A 17,652-nucleotide genomic window follows, 5' to 3' on the forward strand; every position below is an offset into this window, starting at 1 on the left:
GTACAATATTTCATTTGATAGAGCATCTTTCTCTAATGTACTATTCCTGGTCCAAGCGAAACCACATTGATTTTTAAAAAGACCTTGGGTAACTTTCTTTTAAAAATGCATACTTGCAAATTCCTGCGCTCGTGCATCCGATTATGCCGAGAACTGACGCTTACTTGTATAATTTGCAAAATAAAAGGGTTTTTTTTTCGTCTAAGTAACCAAGGAAATTTGCATGCTTAAAGAACTTTCCAAGAAGACAGCGCGAGTCCTCCGACGCTTCCTTTATCAGCTGCGAGCAGTGGTTGAAAACTGTATGCTTTGGTTTCGGAGACGTTCCTCCCGCGGTACATGGGCAACTCAGTTGGAATCGCTGCGCTCATGGGGGGACACTGGGGAACTCCGCATGCGGGGCTGGGCTTCCTTTCCACCAGTACAGCTGGAAACGTTTCACAGCAGTGCCGAATGGACAGTGGCCCTAAATTGTGTGTTTGAATATCAGATACAAAACTGGTGTATGCGTACACACACGTGAAGAGACAATTGCATGTGCCAGTTCATATGCAAAATCACATTTCAATCCCTGTATTAAAAAAAACTATGACATTGTTCACAGATCGCTAATGCAGTAAATACTGGGAGTTACATGTAGATGTAGAGGCTACCTATCTACTGAGAAGTAAAATTAGAAAGAAGACCTGCATTTATGTTAAGTCTCACAACCGGTCTGGACGTCCAAACACGTTTGCCAGTCTTGAAATGTTGACCTTGTTACTGTGTACAGTTGCTTCCCATGTCCAACACAATGTTTTAACTCTGGAATTTTCGTTTTGGGGTTGGGCTGCACTATATTTTATGCCCTTAGCTTGAAAAATGTCTCTGCCACCTTGTATTTATTCCTCCTTAGGTTGTGGCTTTCACTGTCAATGCCATCGTTTATTGTACATCCCTAATTGTCTACAAAATGAAAAGGCAGTTAGGAATCAAGCATATTTGTGTATCTGATTTTTTTAATATATGGCAATACAATATTTTCATGATTACAGACTAGCTCTTTTTAATTTCCAGATTTTAATTAATTACTTATATTTAAATTCCCATCTGCCATGATGGAATTTGAACTCATGTCTTTGGATAAATGATCCAAAACTGACGTCTGGTCCAGTAAATTCACCACAGTGCTACTATACCCTGAATGTTGTGGATGTGTGCTTCAGTTTTTTACCTTTCTGTTCTGGAGATTTGAATCAATTTACAGGAACAGAAATCTGGTCATCAAAAGGCTCTACATACTTTATATCCTTTCTGGATGAGTTTACTTAGTTTCAATAGCACCACTGAAGCAATTTCTTGATTATGAGGAGGTTGACGGTGAGTGCTTAGTATTGTGGGAATAATAGCAGAGCTAAGTGATTAATTCAGAAACTTGTGGTGTTTCTCAACTCTCAGGATACCTTTTCCTCATCACAATTTGCTGGGACATTTACACCAGGTTAACATGCACTTTAAACTCACAATTTTACACTGGAGAGAGACTGCAAATGCTGGAATCTGGAGTAAAAAAACAAGATGCTGGAGGAACTCAGCAGGTCAAGCAGCATCTGTGGACGGAAATAGACAGTCGATATTTTGGGTCCAGATAAAGGGTCTTGATTCAAAACGTCAGCTGTCTGTTTTCCTTCACAGATGCTGCGTGATCCACTGAGTTCCTCCAGCATCTTGTTCTTGACTCACCATTTTCCACCCCACCCACCCCTGCTTTCATCAGCATATTCTGGTTTTGGAAAACTAGTATAAATTGTCATAGTTGAGTCACACTGCCTTGTTTACGCTGTTTTGCAGTCAGCAAAGTGAAAGAAGAAAATTGCATTTATATTGAATCTCAGAATTTCTTACTTGGTAATCAAGGATGTTGTTTTTAAAAATGTAATCTCTAAATACAGGAAAAATTGGCAGCAAATGTGTACACCACTAGGCCCCACACATAAGCAACTAGGTAATCTGATTTTGTAATATTGGCTAAGAGCTAAATATCAGCCAGGATAAGGAGTTATTGGATTCCAGTTCTTGAAGCATTAGACCATGATCTTGAATGCCTTATTAAAAAGGTTGCGACTCTACTCACTGGAGTTTAGAAGAATAAGAGGTCATCTCATAAGATTCTAAGGGGGCCTCTACAAATAGTGTCACGAGATCTTAAAGATGTTTTTAAGATTTTAAGACCAAATTAAGTAGAATATCATGAGATCTTAAAGATGTTCTTAGAATCTTAAAACCAAATTAAGTGGAAGCAGGAGTAGCCAATTCAGCCCTTCATAGCTGCTCCACCATTCAGTAGGAGTCAACATTCCTAAAGTCCACTTTCCTGCCGTTTCCCCAAAATCCTTGATGTAAGTGGAAAAGCTACTGTTCTCCTTACTGGTTAGAAATAATTCTAACTCAGCCTTAAATACACACATTGACTCTGCTCTCACAGCGAGGCATAACAAAGACCCACAACCCTATGACAGAAGAAGTTCTTTCACATCTCAGTCTTAAATGGGCACCCCTTTATTCTGAGACCATGCCTTCAGGTTCTGACTCTCCCATGAGAGGAAATGTCCTGTTAGCATTTACATTATCTAGTTCCCTAAGAATCCTATATGTTTCAACGAGATCATAATATAAGGGCAGATCAGTCCTCTCCCACCTGGAGAACATATACTGTTCAATATAATCTGTGAATATTAGTTAAGTCAACCACTAAATAAAAACAGAGAAGTGGAATATTGACATTTTAAAATAAAATGTAAATGACAAATTTGAACAAACATCTGGAAACTAGAATTTTAGTCATCGGTGTGACAGCTGCTGAAATTTAGGAGTCCGCTGAATACATTTTTCTAGTGTAATTATAGCACACAAGTTGTCCATCTGATACCAAAGCTGTTATGAACTATTGATTAAAACATTGGTATGAGATTGGTTATAATTGCTGCAATTGCTGAAGCCAAACTGACACATTTTGATCATCTCAGTGGAATCATATGTGTGTATTTGTATATTATATAGATATGGATCTTGGGATGGAGTTCCATCAACAAAGTCACCGTTTATTGTCCATTCCTAAATGCCCAGACTGACTGATGTGCCAGATCTGACATTCTGTAACAAGGTGTCCTAAAGCAACTCGAAGACAGAAACCACCAGCAAAAGCAGACAGACTGCAGTCTGCATTGTGAAATGCTCCCACAGCGTTGTTACAACAACTTGAAATTATAAAGTACTGTACCTATCAGTTAGTGAAAGGTGTTTCACAGGAACTTTATCAATCAAAATTTGACAAGAAGCCACATTAAGAAAGATAGGGACAGGTGTCCATATATCTGGACAATGAGTTAGGATTTAAAGAGGTATCTTAGTGTCATAGTGCCATACAGCACAGTAACAGGCCCTGCCAACCATCAAGTACTCACCTATACTAATCCCATTTCTAAGGAGGAAGAAATCTAATTTCTGGTCTGTAGCCATCTGTACTGATCTTAAAGGCAGAAAGAAAGGCAAAGAGGTTGTGTGGTTTGGGAATGGAATTGCAGACCTTAAGTGTCTTGTCAGTGGAAGGTATCATATTTCTTTATGAGGATAATCAAAAGGCCAGAATCAGAGGAGCACAACATCTCAGATCTACAGATCTAGAGGAGATTAGATAGATAAGCAAGATGAGACTGTGCAGCAATTTGAAAATGAGGGTAGAAGTTTAAAATTGAGCTGTTGCTTAAGTAGGAGCCAATGTGGGTCCACTCATCAAAAAATCAACTGCTGGAGGAACTCAGCAGGTCAGGCAGCATCTGTGGAGGCAAAGGAAATAGTTAACGTTACAGGCTGAAGGCCAAGTTGTTAGTGATGCTGGAGAAAGGTGATTTAAAGCTGATGTTGGGACAAAATATGACAATGAGGTTGTTAATATTGCAATCCAGTTTAGACAGTTGGCAGGGAGAAGTGTCAAGATGGTACCTGGGGAATGAAGATGATGACTTTGTGGGTCTAGGTGGTAATGTTTAAGGAGGAAGAAATCTAATTAGAGAAATTCAAGCAATTTGGGAAAGATGGACAGACATTAGGTAGGATGTTTAAAGAATTGAGAGGAAAGGGAAGTTGGAGATTAGGCAATTGTTTGCAAGGATAGGAAAAAAAAAGGGATGGTTGATACAGCAGATTTGATAGAGGGGATCAATATCTGAGGAGAGAACTGTAAATAATGTCAGCATATATAAAGGTCAGGAACAGGGTCAGGATACTTAAGTAAAAATGGTGTGTGGATTGGACTGAGGCTTCCATGGACTTGCATCTGTTTGTCCTCAGTTATGGAGCTATGGATCAGAAAGGTGCTGGTGAGAAATCATGGGGAAATTGCTGCTGGCATCCAATAGATATTGCACAGTGCAGCCACCAGTACACCCCTGATGAGGAAAGAAAGTTAGAATGGGGGAGGTGGTGTGACCCTGCGGACAGATTTGATGCTGTAGGGCTTCTTGATTGTTTGTAGTCACAGTTGTCCAAGCAACTGGAAGGGATTGTACCATACCTTACTTGTGCATTTTTATCTGTGGAAAGTGGGGAGTAAGGAATGGGCCACTCTCCACAGAATATATGGTCTCTGAGCTTGGGTTTGGGAGCCATGCAGGCTTTCTGGAGTTTTCTGGCAACAGTGGTAGCTGGAATGTTGATGTTTTGTTGATGCTGGCAAACAGTTACATCCAGGCAGAGGTGGTGAATGACAGATGCAAGTGGGACATTTGCACGTGGTCATTACCTGTCATTTCTGTGGTGCAACTGTTGCTACTTATCAACCTGTGCCAGGATACACGTGGACATACATTGCATTGTTACTTGAAGAGTTATGAATGGAGATGGGTACTTGCAATCATTGAAACTAAGCAGGCCTGGTGGAACCCAAACTGAGCATGGCTGCACATTTTTAGGAAACAAGTTCTGCTTAACGGGATTGTTTTTGATTCCTTGTGCCACTTTGCTAATAATATTAACTGAACAATAGTTATTTAATGGATATTAAGGGCAATTTCTACATTGTTGTGCAGATGGCAGGTTGCAGTTATATAAACATTAAGAACATAAGATAATAGGAGCAGGAGTAGACCACTCGGTCCCTCAAACCTCTCCTACCTTTCATTATGATCATGGCTGATCTGCCCCAGGCCTCATCTCCTTTTCTGTACCAATTTCACATAGACCTCAATTCCCTGATCATTCAAAGATTTATTTACTTCCTCTTTAAATAATGCCAATAATCTAGCAATAGCAATACAGCGATAGTTTGACTGAGGACATATCTATTTTTGGAGCATGGATCTTCAGCACTGCAACCATGATGTTATTCATATATACATTTTTAGTTGTGTCCCTTGCACTCAACTATTTCTTGATGTGAATCAATTTGATTGAAGATTGGCACTTGTGATGGTATGGATGGCGGAGACAGAGAAGGGTCATTGCTTAGAAATTTTGGCTGAAGATGGTTGCAAGTACTTTAGCCTTGTCTTTTGCATTCACATGTAAAGCTTCACTATCATTGAGAACATGGACCAAACAAGCCTCTTCCCCTTCAATACTTAATTGTTCATCACTATTTATGATGGGAGTAAGAGTGCAGAGCTTTAAAGGATGCAGTGGTTGCAAAAGCATTTGGTCCTCTCTGTGTCAAATCCAGTGGAGAGGTGAGCCTCCAATGCTGCTGCATGGACAGAGTGTGTGACCATAGCCCCTTCTCTCCCCTCTACTCTCTTTTTAGGCAGTCCTTCAGGACCAAGAATAACTTATTTCCACTCCAGTTTCGTGGGCTCTGAGGTTGCTATTGGGGTAAATGTGGTAATGCAGAGTCTTTCACAGATTGAGCAGGTGGCTAGTTTGTGAGGTGGTATGCCTGTTCCACTACTACGCAGCTCTTCTTCATGGCCTCAAGTTCCCAATACCATCCGTGTCTCCATCCTCCACTCAGGGCCAAAGATTCCCAGGAGTCAATGGGGATGTTGCATTTCTTCAAGAAGTCTTTGAACACATCCTTGAAATCTTTTCCTGTGTCCACCAAGTAATCTCTTACTGTAACAGAGCTCAGAACAGAGTATCTATTTTGGGGAATCTGGTGTTGGGCATGTGAATGATGTGACCTGCCCACCTGAGAAATCCACATGGCTGTCAAGTGACAGTAACGACAATGACCCCCACTGACCGGGGGACAGCATTGCTCCTCCAATCGGAAGTGATACTACTGTCAATCAAGGTGTGGCTCCACCCACCCCTCAGGTGTGAGAGTACCTTTTGCCTCTGAACTTGCCTGACCATTCTGAACCTGCCTGACCATCGGCTGTGGCAGGAACCTTTGTCTTTGACTCCCACACCATTGGTTTGTTTAAATCACAACAGTGGGGCTCCACCCAGTCTCCTAGCACCATAAAAAGAGTTGCGTCCCCTAGCCCTTCCTCTTTGATGACCCCAGGAGTAGTGAGACAACGCTGCAGAGATCATTGGTAAGAGTGCATCACCACGTGGTCAGGGAGCATTTCACTCAGACTCAGGGAGCGTTAGGGCCAATGCTAGTGTGGGTCAGGCATTGAAGTGTTATATCCTGAAGTTGTACATTGTTATTGTGTGCTTGTTTGTATCTGTGTGTGTGTGTGTGTGTGTGTGTGTGTGTGTGTGTGTGTGTGTGTGTGTGTGTGTGTGTGTGTGTGTATTTTACCCAGTTGCAATTCCCCTCTTGTGTTTGTGGTATCCTGTGCGTGAGTGAGTGTGTGTCTGTTCCCATCCATTCTGTCCCGCGTTGCCTTTGTGATTAAAACTAGTTTTGGTCTACAAAGCTCGTGTCCCAGAGTCCTTGATCCTTAAGGCAGAAAGAATGATTTCACACAACACCTACCCAATGCAGCAAATCCACCATACACACAAACTCATGTGCACACACAAACTCATCTCAACTTCAACATATATATTTCAAGAGCAATAAGATCTTCTTGCTATGTGGTATTAAATCACCCTATGTCCATATGTAAAGATAATCATGGTAAGATAGTTTTCACATTGTAACTTGTCAGATCAGTCTAAAATTCCTTCCATTGCTTACCAGTATTCTGTAAGGAAAGACTGTGAAGTTAAAAAAAATCAAGAACAATCAAGTTGAGAACAGTGCACCAACTTTTGTACCATAGCCCTGGTGTTGCTCTCAGCTAGTGGATCTTCATGCTTGACTGAATCAAAGTTGAACATTATGTTTGATAGTCCTAGAGGACTGATAGGCATGAAGTGACAGATTGCAGTGGTACATAGTCCTGTTGTTAACTGTCTACAGCATTGCATAGCTAGGTCAGTTTTTAATCAATTCCACCAAATATGACAGCAAGGTTAACAGAATTGAGGGAGGGTGAATTCATTTTAAAGCAAGACTTGGAGGCAGATCTTCTAAAGTCATTCTGATTGTTATACAAATAACTGAAGGCATTTGCCTAGAAATCTAGGTTTACACTCCAAATTGTTTTTAAGATAAGATATCTTTATTAGTCATATGTACATCGAAACACGCAGTGAAATGCACCTTTTGCATAGACTGTTCTGGGGGCAGCCTGCAAGTGTCACCATGCTTCTGGTGCCAACATAGCATGCCCACAACTTCCTAACCTGTACATCTTTGGAATGTGGGAGGAAACTGGAGCACCCGGACAACTCCAGACAAAATGTTTGGTTTCTATGGACACAGTTAAATAGTATCAGGAAGGTTGGCTGTTTTCTTGCATGGTTTATGACATCATTCTTATAGATTGAAATGAGAGATAAGCAAAAGGAAATCCTTAATCACACATATATTCGGAGGTAATAAATACAACAGTGGGGTTAGAAACCACTTTTATAATAAGTTTTACACTACAGCACTTTGCAAACTACCAGAAAGAAAGAGGGAAATCTAGCCATTTGACAGCTTTAACAGTTGGTGAAGCTGAGGCTGGGGTCCTGCCAGTTGTGAAGACTAGTCAAGAGTAGACAAGCAATTTATGGTCAGAAAGTCCCTGTGCTACACAGAATGTTGCCGATCAGCTGTGAGGTGGCTTCCCATCAGAACATTGAGCCCGTGCTAGAAGGAACAGAATGGTCCAAGGTTGAGTGACAGGTGGCTTGCTGGTCATCAGGAGATAGTACCAACAAAGTTACTGCCATAGGCAATCTTTTCTGTGGATTGGTGAGGAGAAAGTCAAATAATCTTCGCCCTAGTGTTTGTTCTCCGCACACTGTGGACTAATTGAGCTATATTTATACCATCTTCTTTTGTTCTGAAGCACTACAGGATAGACAGTAAAACATGCCCTATTAAATAACTGAGACACAAGAGATTCTGCAGATGCTGGAATCTGGAGCAACACACACAAAATGTTGGAGGAACTCAGCAGGTCAGGTAGCACCTATGGAGGGAAATAAGCAGTCGACCCTTCATCAGGACTGGAAAGGAAGAGGGCAGAAGCTGGAATAAGAAGGTTGGGGGAGGGGGAGGAGTACATACAGGCTGATGATAGGTGAGTCCAGGTGAGAGAGGGAAGGTAGGAGGGTGGTGGTGGGGGAGGGGGGTGAAATAAGAAGCTGAGAGGTGATAGGTAGAAGAGGCAGATGAAGAAGGGATCTGGTAGGAGATGGCACTGGATCGTGGAATAAAGGGAAGGAGGTGGTGAATAGATAGGCAGGTCATGAGGGTGAGGAAAAGGGAAAGAGAAGGGGGGAGGGGGGGCCACAGGAATGAGGGAAGACAAAGGAGAAAAATAGAGAAAGGGGAGAAGGGGGAGGGGTTACCGGAAGTTAGAGAAATCGATGTTGAGGCTGTCAGGTTGGAGGACTCCCAAGGTGAAATATGAGGTGGTGTTCCTCTGTCCTATGTCTGGCCTCAACGTGGCAGTAGAGGAGGCTGTGGATAGACATGTTGGTATGGGAGTGGGATGTGGAATGTGGATCCTTGCTTTCGTGGCAGACGGAACGAAGGTGCTCGATGAAGTGGACGCCCAATCTGCGTCAAGTCTCGCCGATGTATAGGAGGCCGCACCAGAAGCACTGGATGCAATAAATGACACCCTCAGATTCACAGGTGAAGCGGTTTCTCACCTGGAAGGACTGTCTAGGGCCCTGAATGATGGTGAGGGAGGAGGTGTAGGGACAGGTGTAACACTTTGCACGGTTGCAGGGATAAGTGCTAGAAGGGTCATCTGCAGGGACGGACAAGTGGACAAGGGAGTCGCAGAGAGCACAATCCCTATGGAAAGCAGAGAGAGGGGGTGAGGGGAAGATGTGCCTTGTGGTGGAATCCTGTTGGAGGCGGCGGAAGTTGTGGAGAATGATGTGTTGGATGTGGAGACTTGTGGGTGGTAGGTGAGGACAAGGGGAACCCTGTCCCTGTTATGTCAGGTGGTGGGGAAATGGGATGAGGGCAGACGTGCGGGAAATGGAGGAGATGCGGGTGAGGGTTGCATTGATGGTGGTGGAAGGGAAACCCCATTTACTGAAGAAGGAGGACATCTCGGATGACCTGCAGTGGAACGCCTCAGCATGGGAACAGATGCGGCGGAGGCGGAGGAACTAGGAGAAGGGGATGGCATCCTTGCAAGTGACAGGGTGGGAAGAGGTGTAGTCAAGGTAATGGTGGGAGTCAGTGGGTTTGTAAAAGATGTCTGTTGTTAATCTGTCTCCGGAGATGGAGACAGAGAGATCCAAAAAGGGGAGGGAGATGTCGGAGATGGACCATTTAAATTTGAGAGCAGGGTGGAAGTTGGAGGCAAAGTTGATGAAATTGCCAAGCTCAGCATGGGTGCAGGAAGCAGCCTCAATGCAGTCGTCAGTGTAGCGGAGAAGGAGTTGGGGAGCATTACCAGTGTAGGCCTGGAACATGGACTGTTCCACATAGCTGACGAAAAGGCAGGCATAGCTGGGGCCCACGCGAGTGCCCATGGCTACACCTTTGGTCTGAAGAAAGTGGGAGGAGCCGAAAGGGAAGTTGTTGAGAGTGAGCACCAGTTCTGCCAGACAGAGGGAGGTGGTGGTGGAGGGGAACTGGTTGGGTCTCTTGTCCAGAAAGAAGCGGAGAGCCTTAAGGCCTTCCTGATGGGGAATGAAGTGTACAGGGACTCGACATCCATGGTGAAAATGAAGTAGTCAGGGCCGGTGAACTGGAAGTTGTTGAAGTGATGGAGGGCATGCTAAGTTAAGTAGTTAAATAACTGTTTCTCATAGTGAGTCAAGCTGTAAAGTTCTATTATATTATGTAAGTCTGTACTTCCAAGTAGAAGATGCTGGGAATACATAACATTTTAATCAGTATCTGTAAAGAGAAAAGGCAAGTTATGATGTATTGATTGCAACTCCATCATCAGATCTATTGAAAGATGCACAACCAATTCATCATAATCTGTCATTTCTTCTTATTGGATGATTACCTCTGAATTTCAGATTTCCAATGTTTGTAGATTTTATTTTGTTTTATTTGTTCCCCTGTGTATTCATTCACTGCTATAATTGTGAACAGACATTTCCTTCTAAAATGAAGGAATTAAACACAACGATTTATTTTTAGAAACTGAGAAAATCTTTAGAGAGACATTTCCTTTCAGAAAAGAATATTTAAATAACAGCACCTTGCAATTATATTTCACCTTTGATGTGGGTAAACTGTGAAATGAAGCACACCGGAGAGCTGAGCACACAGTTTTGTGAATGAAGACCATAACATATAAGAATATAGGAGCAGAATTAGACCATTCGGACCATTGAGTCTGCTCCACAATGAAGGGATGCCTGAGATGGGGAAGTAACTGCCAAGAATAGACGGCTTATGGTGCTTTATTTTCTGAGGAGGTGATACAGTGACTGTAAAAAGAACAAGTAAAATGGTTAAAGAAAAGGTCTTATTGATGTTGACAGGATGGGTAACTGAACAGTTAAAAGTGCAACAGAGAGGATCATTTGGGGAGCAGGAACAGAATATCACAGAAAAATTTCTGCTCTGCAGAGGTTAGGGGCAAGAAAGTGTTGAACTTTATTACCAAGCTTATCCTTTCTTGTCAAGTGCCCACAATGATACAAATAAACCATCTGAGAAAAAAGGTCATGCCATTAGCTGGAAATCTGATGTTTTAGTGGTAATCTTTGTGAATGTGGCAGAATTCTGAGCCTGTTACTAAGGGAAAGAGATGGATATATGTTTTGCATTAATTAAATTGTAGGAACGTAGAAAATTTACAGCCTTGGAGTCCATTCAACAACCATCATGTTTGTGCCAGCTGGGAAAGTGCGACCCAGCCTAATTCCACGTTCATCAGTAGGTCAGTGACCATGCAGGTCAAGACTCCCTAAGTACACTTTCTCAGCTCCCCTCTATTGTGTTACCAATTACTTTAAATCCGTGCCCTTCCACCACCTCCCCTGATTTTGAAACCTCAGCTACAAGAAAAGAAGCTCCTTTGTATTTACTCTACCCAGGTCCCTCATAGTTTTAGTAATTTTAATTTTTCCCCATTACAAAATCCTGGTAAATTTCCTCTGTATCCAGCCAATCCAAACACATCTTCCCTGCAATGTGGTGAGCAGAACTGTTCAAGCTATGTCATAAGAAGGGTCGTATGCAATTCTAAAGGAGCATCCCTGATCTTACATTAATATAGTTCACAGACATTTTAACCACTTTATCATCCAATCCATTACCTTCAAGGATCCGTGGACTTTTTATCTTCAAATAGTCAAGGATGATTTTATTAAATTTCCGCCTGGGGGCTCCCTAGACTTGCTGGAGGCGATCGATCAAGCCGTATTAAACGCTTCTAACAATCAATGTTCATGATATTCCTTTGGCTAAAATTAAACTAGGGTGTGATATCATAAGAGACTAGATAGGCAAGCTACCATTATTGAACAATAATACAAAATAATTACATACAACACCTGAAAAATAATATTTCACTTTAAAACGCTGACATGACTTGAGAACGCTGCGAATTTGCACAATCGTCAAAAAATCCCGCAAGTTACCTGCTAGAAAGCGGAAATTTAGCGAGTAAACTCCATACGTCATCAGGTCATTCAGGGAAATTTCTGTACTATCTTTGATAGATATATAAACAATGCACACCGGTGGTGTATTCAGAAAAATAGATAGCGTGGTTAAGTTTGTAGCTCAACGCATCTTTTTCAGTTTTGATTGTCAGTCTTATCTCAATCTTGATTGAGGTGCAGGAAAGTAAGACAGTTTTGATTTGCGAGTGGGCCAGATCTGTCTGATAGATTATTCTCAGAATGCTTTCCTTCACGACTGTAGCTGTGTTGGTACTTGGTTGTTTTGCAGTCCTGGTGAACTGTGCTCCAAGGTTGAAACCCAAGAGCTCGAATGCGGTTTGTCACGTAGAAGAACAGTTACTACGACAGATGAGACATAAGGTCCATGCTCTGTCTAAAGATGTAAGTGAAGGTTTCTGTCTTTCACTCTGCATTGAAATGAATGTTGTTTCCAGCTTTTTAATATAACACTAATTCATTTCAACCACTTCACAGGCAGAAAAACACGACGAGGACACGGAGACGAGACTGGTGGGAAAGGACCTATTTCGAGGACTAGAGGTAAAACATTTCATGGGTGCGATGCTCTTTAATCTCATCGAGCCCACATTAACAATTCACATCATCGGTTTTGTTTTGGAGAATACCTGAAAGATCCATGGTTTATTTTGCAGGAATCTGGTAGTTGCTACGTGCTGAAGGAGGTGATTGACTTCTATCTTGGAACCGTTCTGAAATCTGACAAATTGCATGCCAAATATTCGCATCTAAAAGAGGTTAAGGAGTTTCTCACCATTCTGATGAAACGGCACATGTCTGCTTGCGTAAGTGTTTCCTGTTCTGATTGAACCAATTCGGGAGAACCTAGACTAGATATCGCCTGCTTCTTCAAAGGGGTAATTAAATACGCAGCGTCATGACTCTCCTAGTGGGCAGACAGCTCAGATCCAGGGTCAGTGGTAGAAGCAAGATCGACTGTAGCCAAAGTTGCGCTGACTGGAACAGGGGCTGAAACGAGTTCTTATGATTGAATTGATTGTGTTCTTTTCAGGATACTGAAGATAAAACGAAAGCCAACAAAAACATTGAACAACTGAAGCAGAAAGTGGACAAGGTAATTTCCAAAGCATTCATGCACATTTTGCAAATCAGATTAAAGGCATAAAGCCGTCATGTCGATATTTTGATACTCAGGATTCACCTTTACAGATCTGATTTATGATGTATCAAAGCCCCCGTGTTCTTAATATTGTAATAAAACCAAGAGTTGGAAAAAGAATTGATCTCAGCGAAGTTCAGTGGTATGACATTCTGTAACCACCCTTCCGACGCTATGCTTCGTGGAGAACAGTTCTTAGTCTTCTTGCACTGAATTATATTCACTGATTTTTTTTCTGGCCCATTTATTCCAGCTCGGCGAGGCGAGTAAGGCCAAAGTTGTAGGGGAGCTCTTCATCCTCCTTCAGGAGATCGGGAGCCGCTGTTCAACACCAGGAAGGAAACCTGGTCACTAGGGGAAACCACGAAATGATGAATGAGGAAAATAATTCAAGACACAAGAAAACAGTAACAGTTTCCAGAGAACACGTTTTGTTAACTTAACAATGAAATATATTTATTTTTGGTGTATTTATCGTGTATAATGTTATACACTGCATTGTAATTACTTACAGTAAGTTATGTGTAGCAATCAACATTGCATTGCTGATGGTCACTTGTAACATTATATTTTTAATCACATTCGGTAGAAAATCAAAGATCGTATTTTTATTGAATAAATACATATTTGAAGTGAAACAAGCTACTTGTTATTAATTCATTTTTTGCCCGAGTTACGTGACGGGAGAGTTTTCTCTACAAACCATTCTCTAAATTGCAAAACAGCCCACGAAGTGTTTTAGATTTTTTCTCGCAAGCTCAAACTCGTTCCTGTGGAAACCTGACAATTGTAATAATCATTAATTATATCGGGCCGCCACTAGTAAACACTGTAATACACACTTTTCTCTTTTAATTCTGAATGACACCGAGATGGAACTCAACTGAATGTAGAGAAGTTATTTGTTTTTTTTACTTAGTAGGCTTAATGGTAGAAAGTCATCTGTGACTGTATATCCACCAAAGCACCAAGCTTGAGTCAAGACAAGTTAACAATATGTTGGGGGTGGAGGTGGGAAAGGCTCACTCTACGTTAAAATTACCAGAGAAAGACACGCGTAAAAGCGAATGACTTGAGCTGATTTCCAACCCCCACCCCCCCCCCCCCCACCCCGTCTTATATCGACATAAACCTATTAGCTTTAGAGGAATCCGTAAGGAATCGCCATTTCCCGCAGATATAATGAGAAAACATTCATCATCCGGATGAAACAATGATCAGATAACGTAATGAGTTTTTGTTTGTAGTTTATCTCGAAAATATTTCTGTCACAGAAATAACTAAAATCATATTTTGCAAAAAAAAGTTTCTTCAAAGCTGAGTTACTGTTTTGCGCTGGGAAACATGTCACCTTGGAATTAAAACGGCGGTACAGGTAAAATTCTAATGGGATCAGAGAGTTCCTCTCAAAGTCGTAAGTAGGGAAAATATTCCTCCGATTGCATAAATAAATACTGGAAATTCAATCTGGCGTGGTGATTTAAGGTCACACAACGCACAGAAATGGCACGTCCATCAAAAGGAAGACATGAGGCTTGCTTGGCTGTCCATAAGGAAGACGGGCCATCGAAAGCAGAGCAGAAAGTTAATTGCAAATATATAATGGGGACATTATCCTACTTATGTGATGTGATGCCAGGATAATACATGACATTTCTCGCCATTCTCCATCCGAGGAAAAACTTTCGACATTAGTGGTAAAATCAAGGGGCAGTTGATGGGAACGTGGAGAGATTAAAACGGGACTAGAATGGGGCTTGGTGATCAGCATGGAGTTGGTGGGCCGAAGGGCCTGTTTCTGTATCACTTTATCATTTTTCCATGAAGATGATATCCGGTTAAGGCTACTTACCCGTTTCTCATTGATTTAGAATGGACAAATGCGGCAATAAAAGGGAAGTACTGTATTGTTTTTGGATTGGTGGAGTGGAAGACCTTTTAAAAGAAAATCAATGCTAATCCAGCGGAGAGTTTCCAAGCATGGAAAAGATTCAGGGTCCTTAATATGCTTTGTGTTAAATATGTTTCCATCTCATGGTGTCTCTCCCCCCGCCCCATTCATTCCTATTGACTTCAATTTCCACAGAGCTTCTTAAAGCCAACTGGTCAAATCCTGCTTTGATATCCATTGCAATCATTCTCATCTCACCTCCAGATTTTGGCTCTTGCTTGTGCTTGGTCTAAGGCTGTAATGGGTTTTGGAATTGAGTAATCTTGTCAAATCCCACATTGAATATTAGTGACTATTTAATAGCATTGTCAATGACTCCTTTCAATAACTGAGAATTCACTGATAGAATAGTAATTGGCTGATTTAGATTTCTCTTGCTTTATGTGGACATAGCTGAACAATTTGGTATTGTTATCGGTTTATTATTGTCACTTGTACTGAGGTACAGTGAAAAACTTGTCTTGCAAACCGATCGTACGGGTCAATTTATTGCACAGTGTATTGAGGTAGTACAGGGTATAAACAATAACAGAATACAGTAAAGTGTTACAGCTACAGAGGAAGTGCAGTGCAGGTAGACAATAAGGTATAAGGTCATAACAAGGTAGATTGTGAGGTCAAGAGTCCATCTCATCATATAAGGGAACCCTTCAATAGTCTTATAACAGTGGGATAGAAGCTATCCTTGAGCCTGGTGGTACATGCCCTCAGGCTCCTGGATCTTCTGCCTGATGGATGAGGGGAGAAGAGAGAATTACCCGGGTGGTTGGGGTCTTTGATTATGGTGGCCACTTCACCAAGGCAGTGAGAGGTATAGACATGGAGTCCATGGAGAGGAGGCTGGCTTCTGTGATATGCTGGGCTGCGTCCACAACTCTCTGCAGTTTCTTGTGGTCTCAGGCAGAGCAGTTGCCATACCAAGCCATGATGCATCCAGATAGGATGCTTTCTATGGTGCATCGATAAAAGTTGGTAAATGTCAAAGGGGACATGCCAAATTTCTTTAGCCTCCTGAGGAAGTAGAAGCGCTGTTTGAGGAGATACCACTTTTGTAAGCAATTCTGGAGCATGGCTTTAATACTACAGTGGTGGCCATATTAAATTCACTCAGCCATTGATTGATATCACAGGGAGTGCACTGGACTGGCTGAAGATTGGTTTCTCTGAGGGTGGGGATCTCAGGGGAGGCTGAAATGTATCATTCCTTTGGCACTCCTGTTTGAAAATGTCGCACACACTTGAGTTTTACAATCATGTGCTGGGCTATGCCATTACTGGAGATTAAGGTGCCCCTTGAGCACTTTCCTCCTATTAGTTGCACAGATGTGGCAAGATGATATCGCTATGATCTGATCCAATATTGTGGGGCTGCTTTGCTGCTTTGCTCTGAATATTGCAAGTTGCTTTTACTGTTTAAATACATTTAGTTCACCAGATTGGCATTTTCAGATGTTCTTCATTGCATGTGGATTTGTCATGTTCAGTGACCAGATCAATGCTGATCAATTTCTGCTTTTTTTTTGCAATAGTCTGACACCACATAAGAATTTACTGGGCCATTTCAACGGGCAATTAAGAGTCAAATTCATTGCTATGGATCTGGAGTCACATACAGGGTAAGCACAGCAGATATTGGACAAAGGATATTACTGATCATAATATGTATATTTTTATATGGCAGTCTGGTAGTTTCATAATCTCTGCTGTCATTTTCTTTATTTCTGATTTTAGTTTATTATCATAAGTTTACTTTGACTGTTGAAAGTATCCTGACTGGTTGCATTATGGTCTGGTACAGCAATTCAAATGCGCAGGAACATAAGAAGCTGCAGAGAGTAGTGGACTCTGCTCAATACATCCCTCCTCACCATCGGTAGTATCTACAGGAGGCACTGTCTCAAGAAGGCAAGATCCATCATCAAAGATTCCCACCATCCAGGCTATGCTTTGACTTTGATAACTTAATACTATTTAGGAATAGCTTGTGAAGTATACACAGGTACCATAAAGGAGATTATTGGAGACTGGGCAGCATGAAATGTAAGAAGTTTGACTGAAAGGTAAATAGAAGGAAATCAGAGGATTTAAGGGCACTTCTGCAGAGAGGCTGAGTGTAGATAGTGGGTTCTCTCAGGGTCGATGTGAACTCATTGTACTCCCAGAAGCATTATCAAACAAAATGTGACATCAGACCACATAAAATGATGATGGACCAAAAGCTTCATCAGTGAGGTAAGTTTCAAAACAGGTCTTAAGACAAGAAAGGGTGGTAGAAAAGCAGATATGCTAAGGAAAGACTCCCAGAGCTTAGTGCCTTGGCAGCTGAATGGTGGAGAAATTAAATCAGCAATACTCAAGTGGCCAGAATTTCCAGAGTTCAGATATTAGAGGGTTGAATGGGTGGGGGAGATTACAGACAGAGTGATTTGAAGCCATGTGGGGATTTGAAAAATAGAATGTGATATTTTAAATAAAGATGTTGCTT

At 41.7% G+C, this 17,652-nt stretch overlaps 1 protein-coding gene across 1 annotated transcript; it reads left to right on the plus strand.

Moving 5' to 3' along the window:
* The first annotated feature begins 12,254 nt into the window (after positions 1 to 12,254).
* Positions 12,255 to 13,746, plus strand: LOC127578603 (interleukin-22-like). Its single transcript, XM_052030764.1, has 5 exons — positions 12,255 to 12,459; positions 12,553 to 12,618; positions 12,732 to 12,881; positions 13,109 to 13,171; positions 13,470 to 13,746. Exons 1-5 carry the CDS (start codon positions 12,298 to 12,300, stop codon positions 13,569 to 13,571), a joined length of 543 nt encoding a protein of 180 aa, XP_051886724.1. The 5' UTR covers positions 12,255 to 12,297; the 3' UTR covers positions 13,572 to 13,746.
* The last annotated feature ends 3,906 nt before the right edge of the window (positions 13,747 to 17,652 follow it).

Source organism: Pristis pectinata, chromosome 15, assembly GCF_009764475.1.
Source record: "Pristis pectinata isolate sPriPec2 chromosome 15, sPriPec2.1.pri, whole genome shotgun sequence".
Classification (NCBI taxonomy): domain Eukaryota; kingdom Metazoa; phylum Chordata; class Chondrichthyes; order Rhinopristiformes; family Pristidae; genus Pristis; species Pristis pectinata.

Coding starts and splice junctions, on each gene's coding strand:
- LOC127578603 (XM_052030764.1), top strand. CDS start 12,298: ATGCTTTCCTTCACGACTGTAGCTGTGTTGGTACTTGGTTGTTTTGCA. Junction 12,882..13,108: donor AACGGCACATGTCTGCTTGC/GTAAGTGTTTCC, acceptor TGTTCTTTTCAG/GATACTGAAGATAAAACGAA. Junction 13,172..13,469: donor TGAAGCAGAAAGTGGACAAG/GTAATTTCCAAA, acceptor CATTTATTCCAG/CTCGGCGAGGCGAGTAAGGC.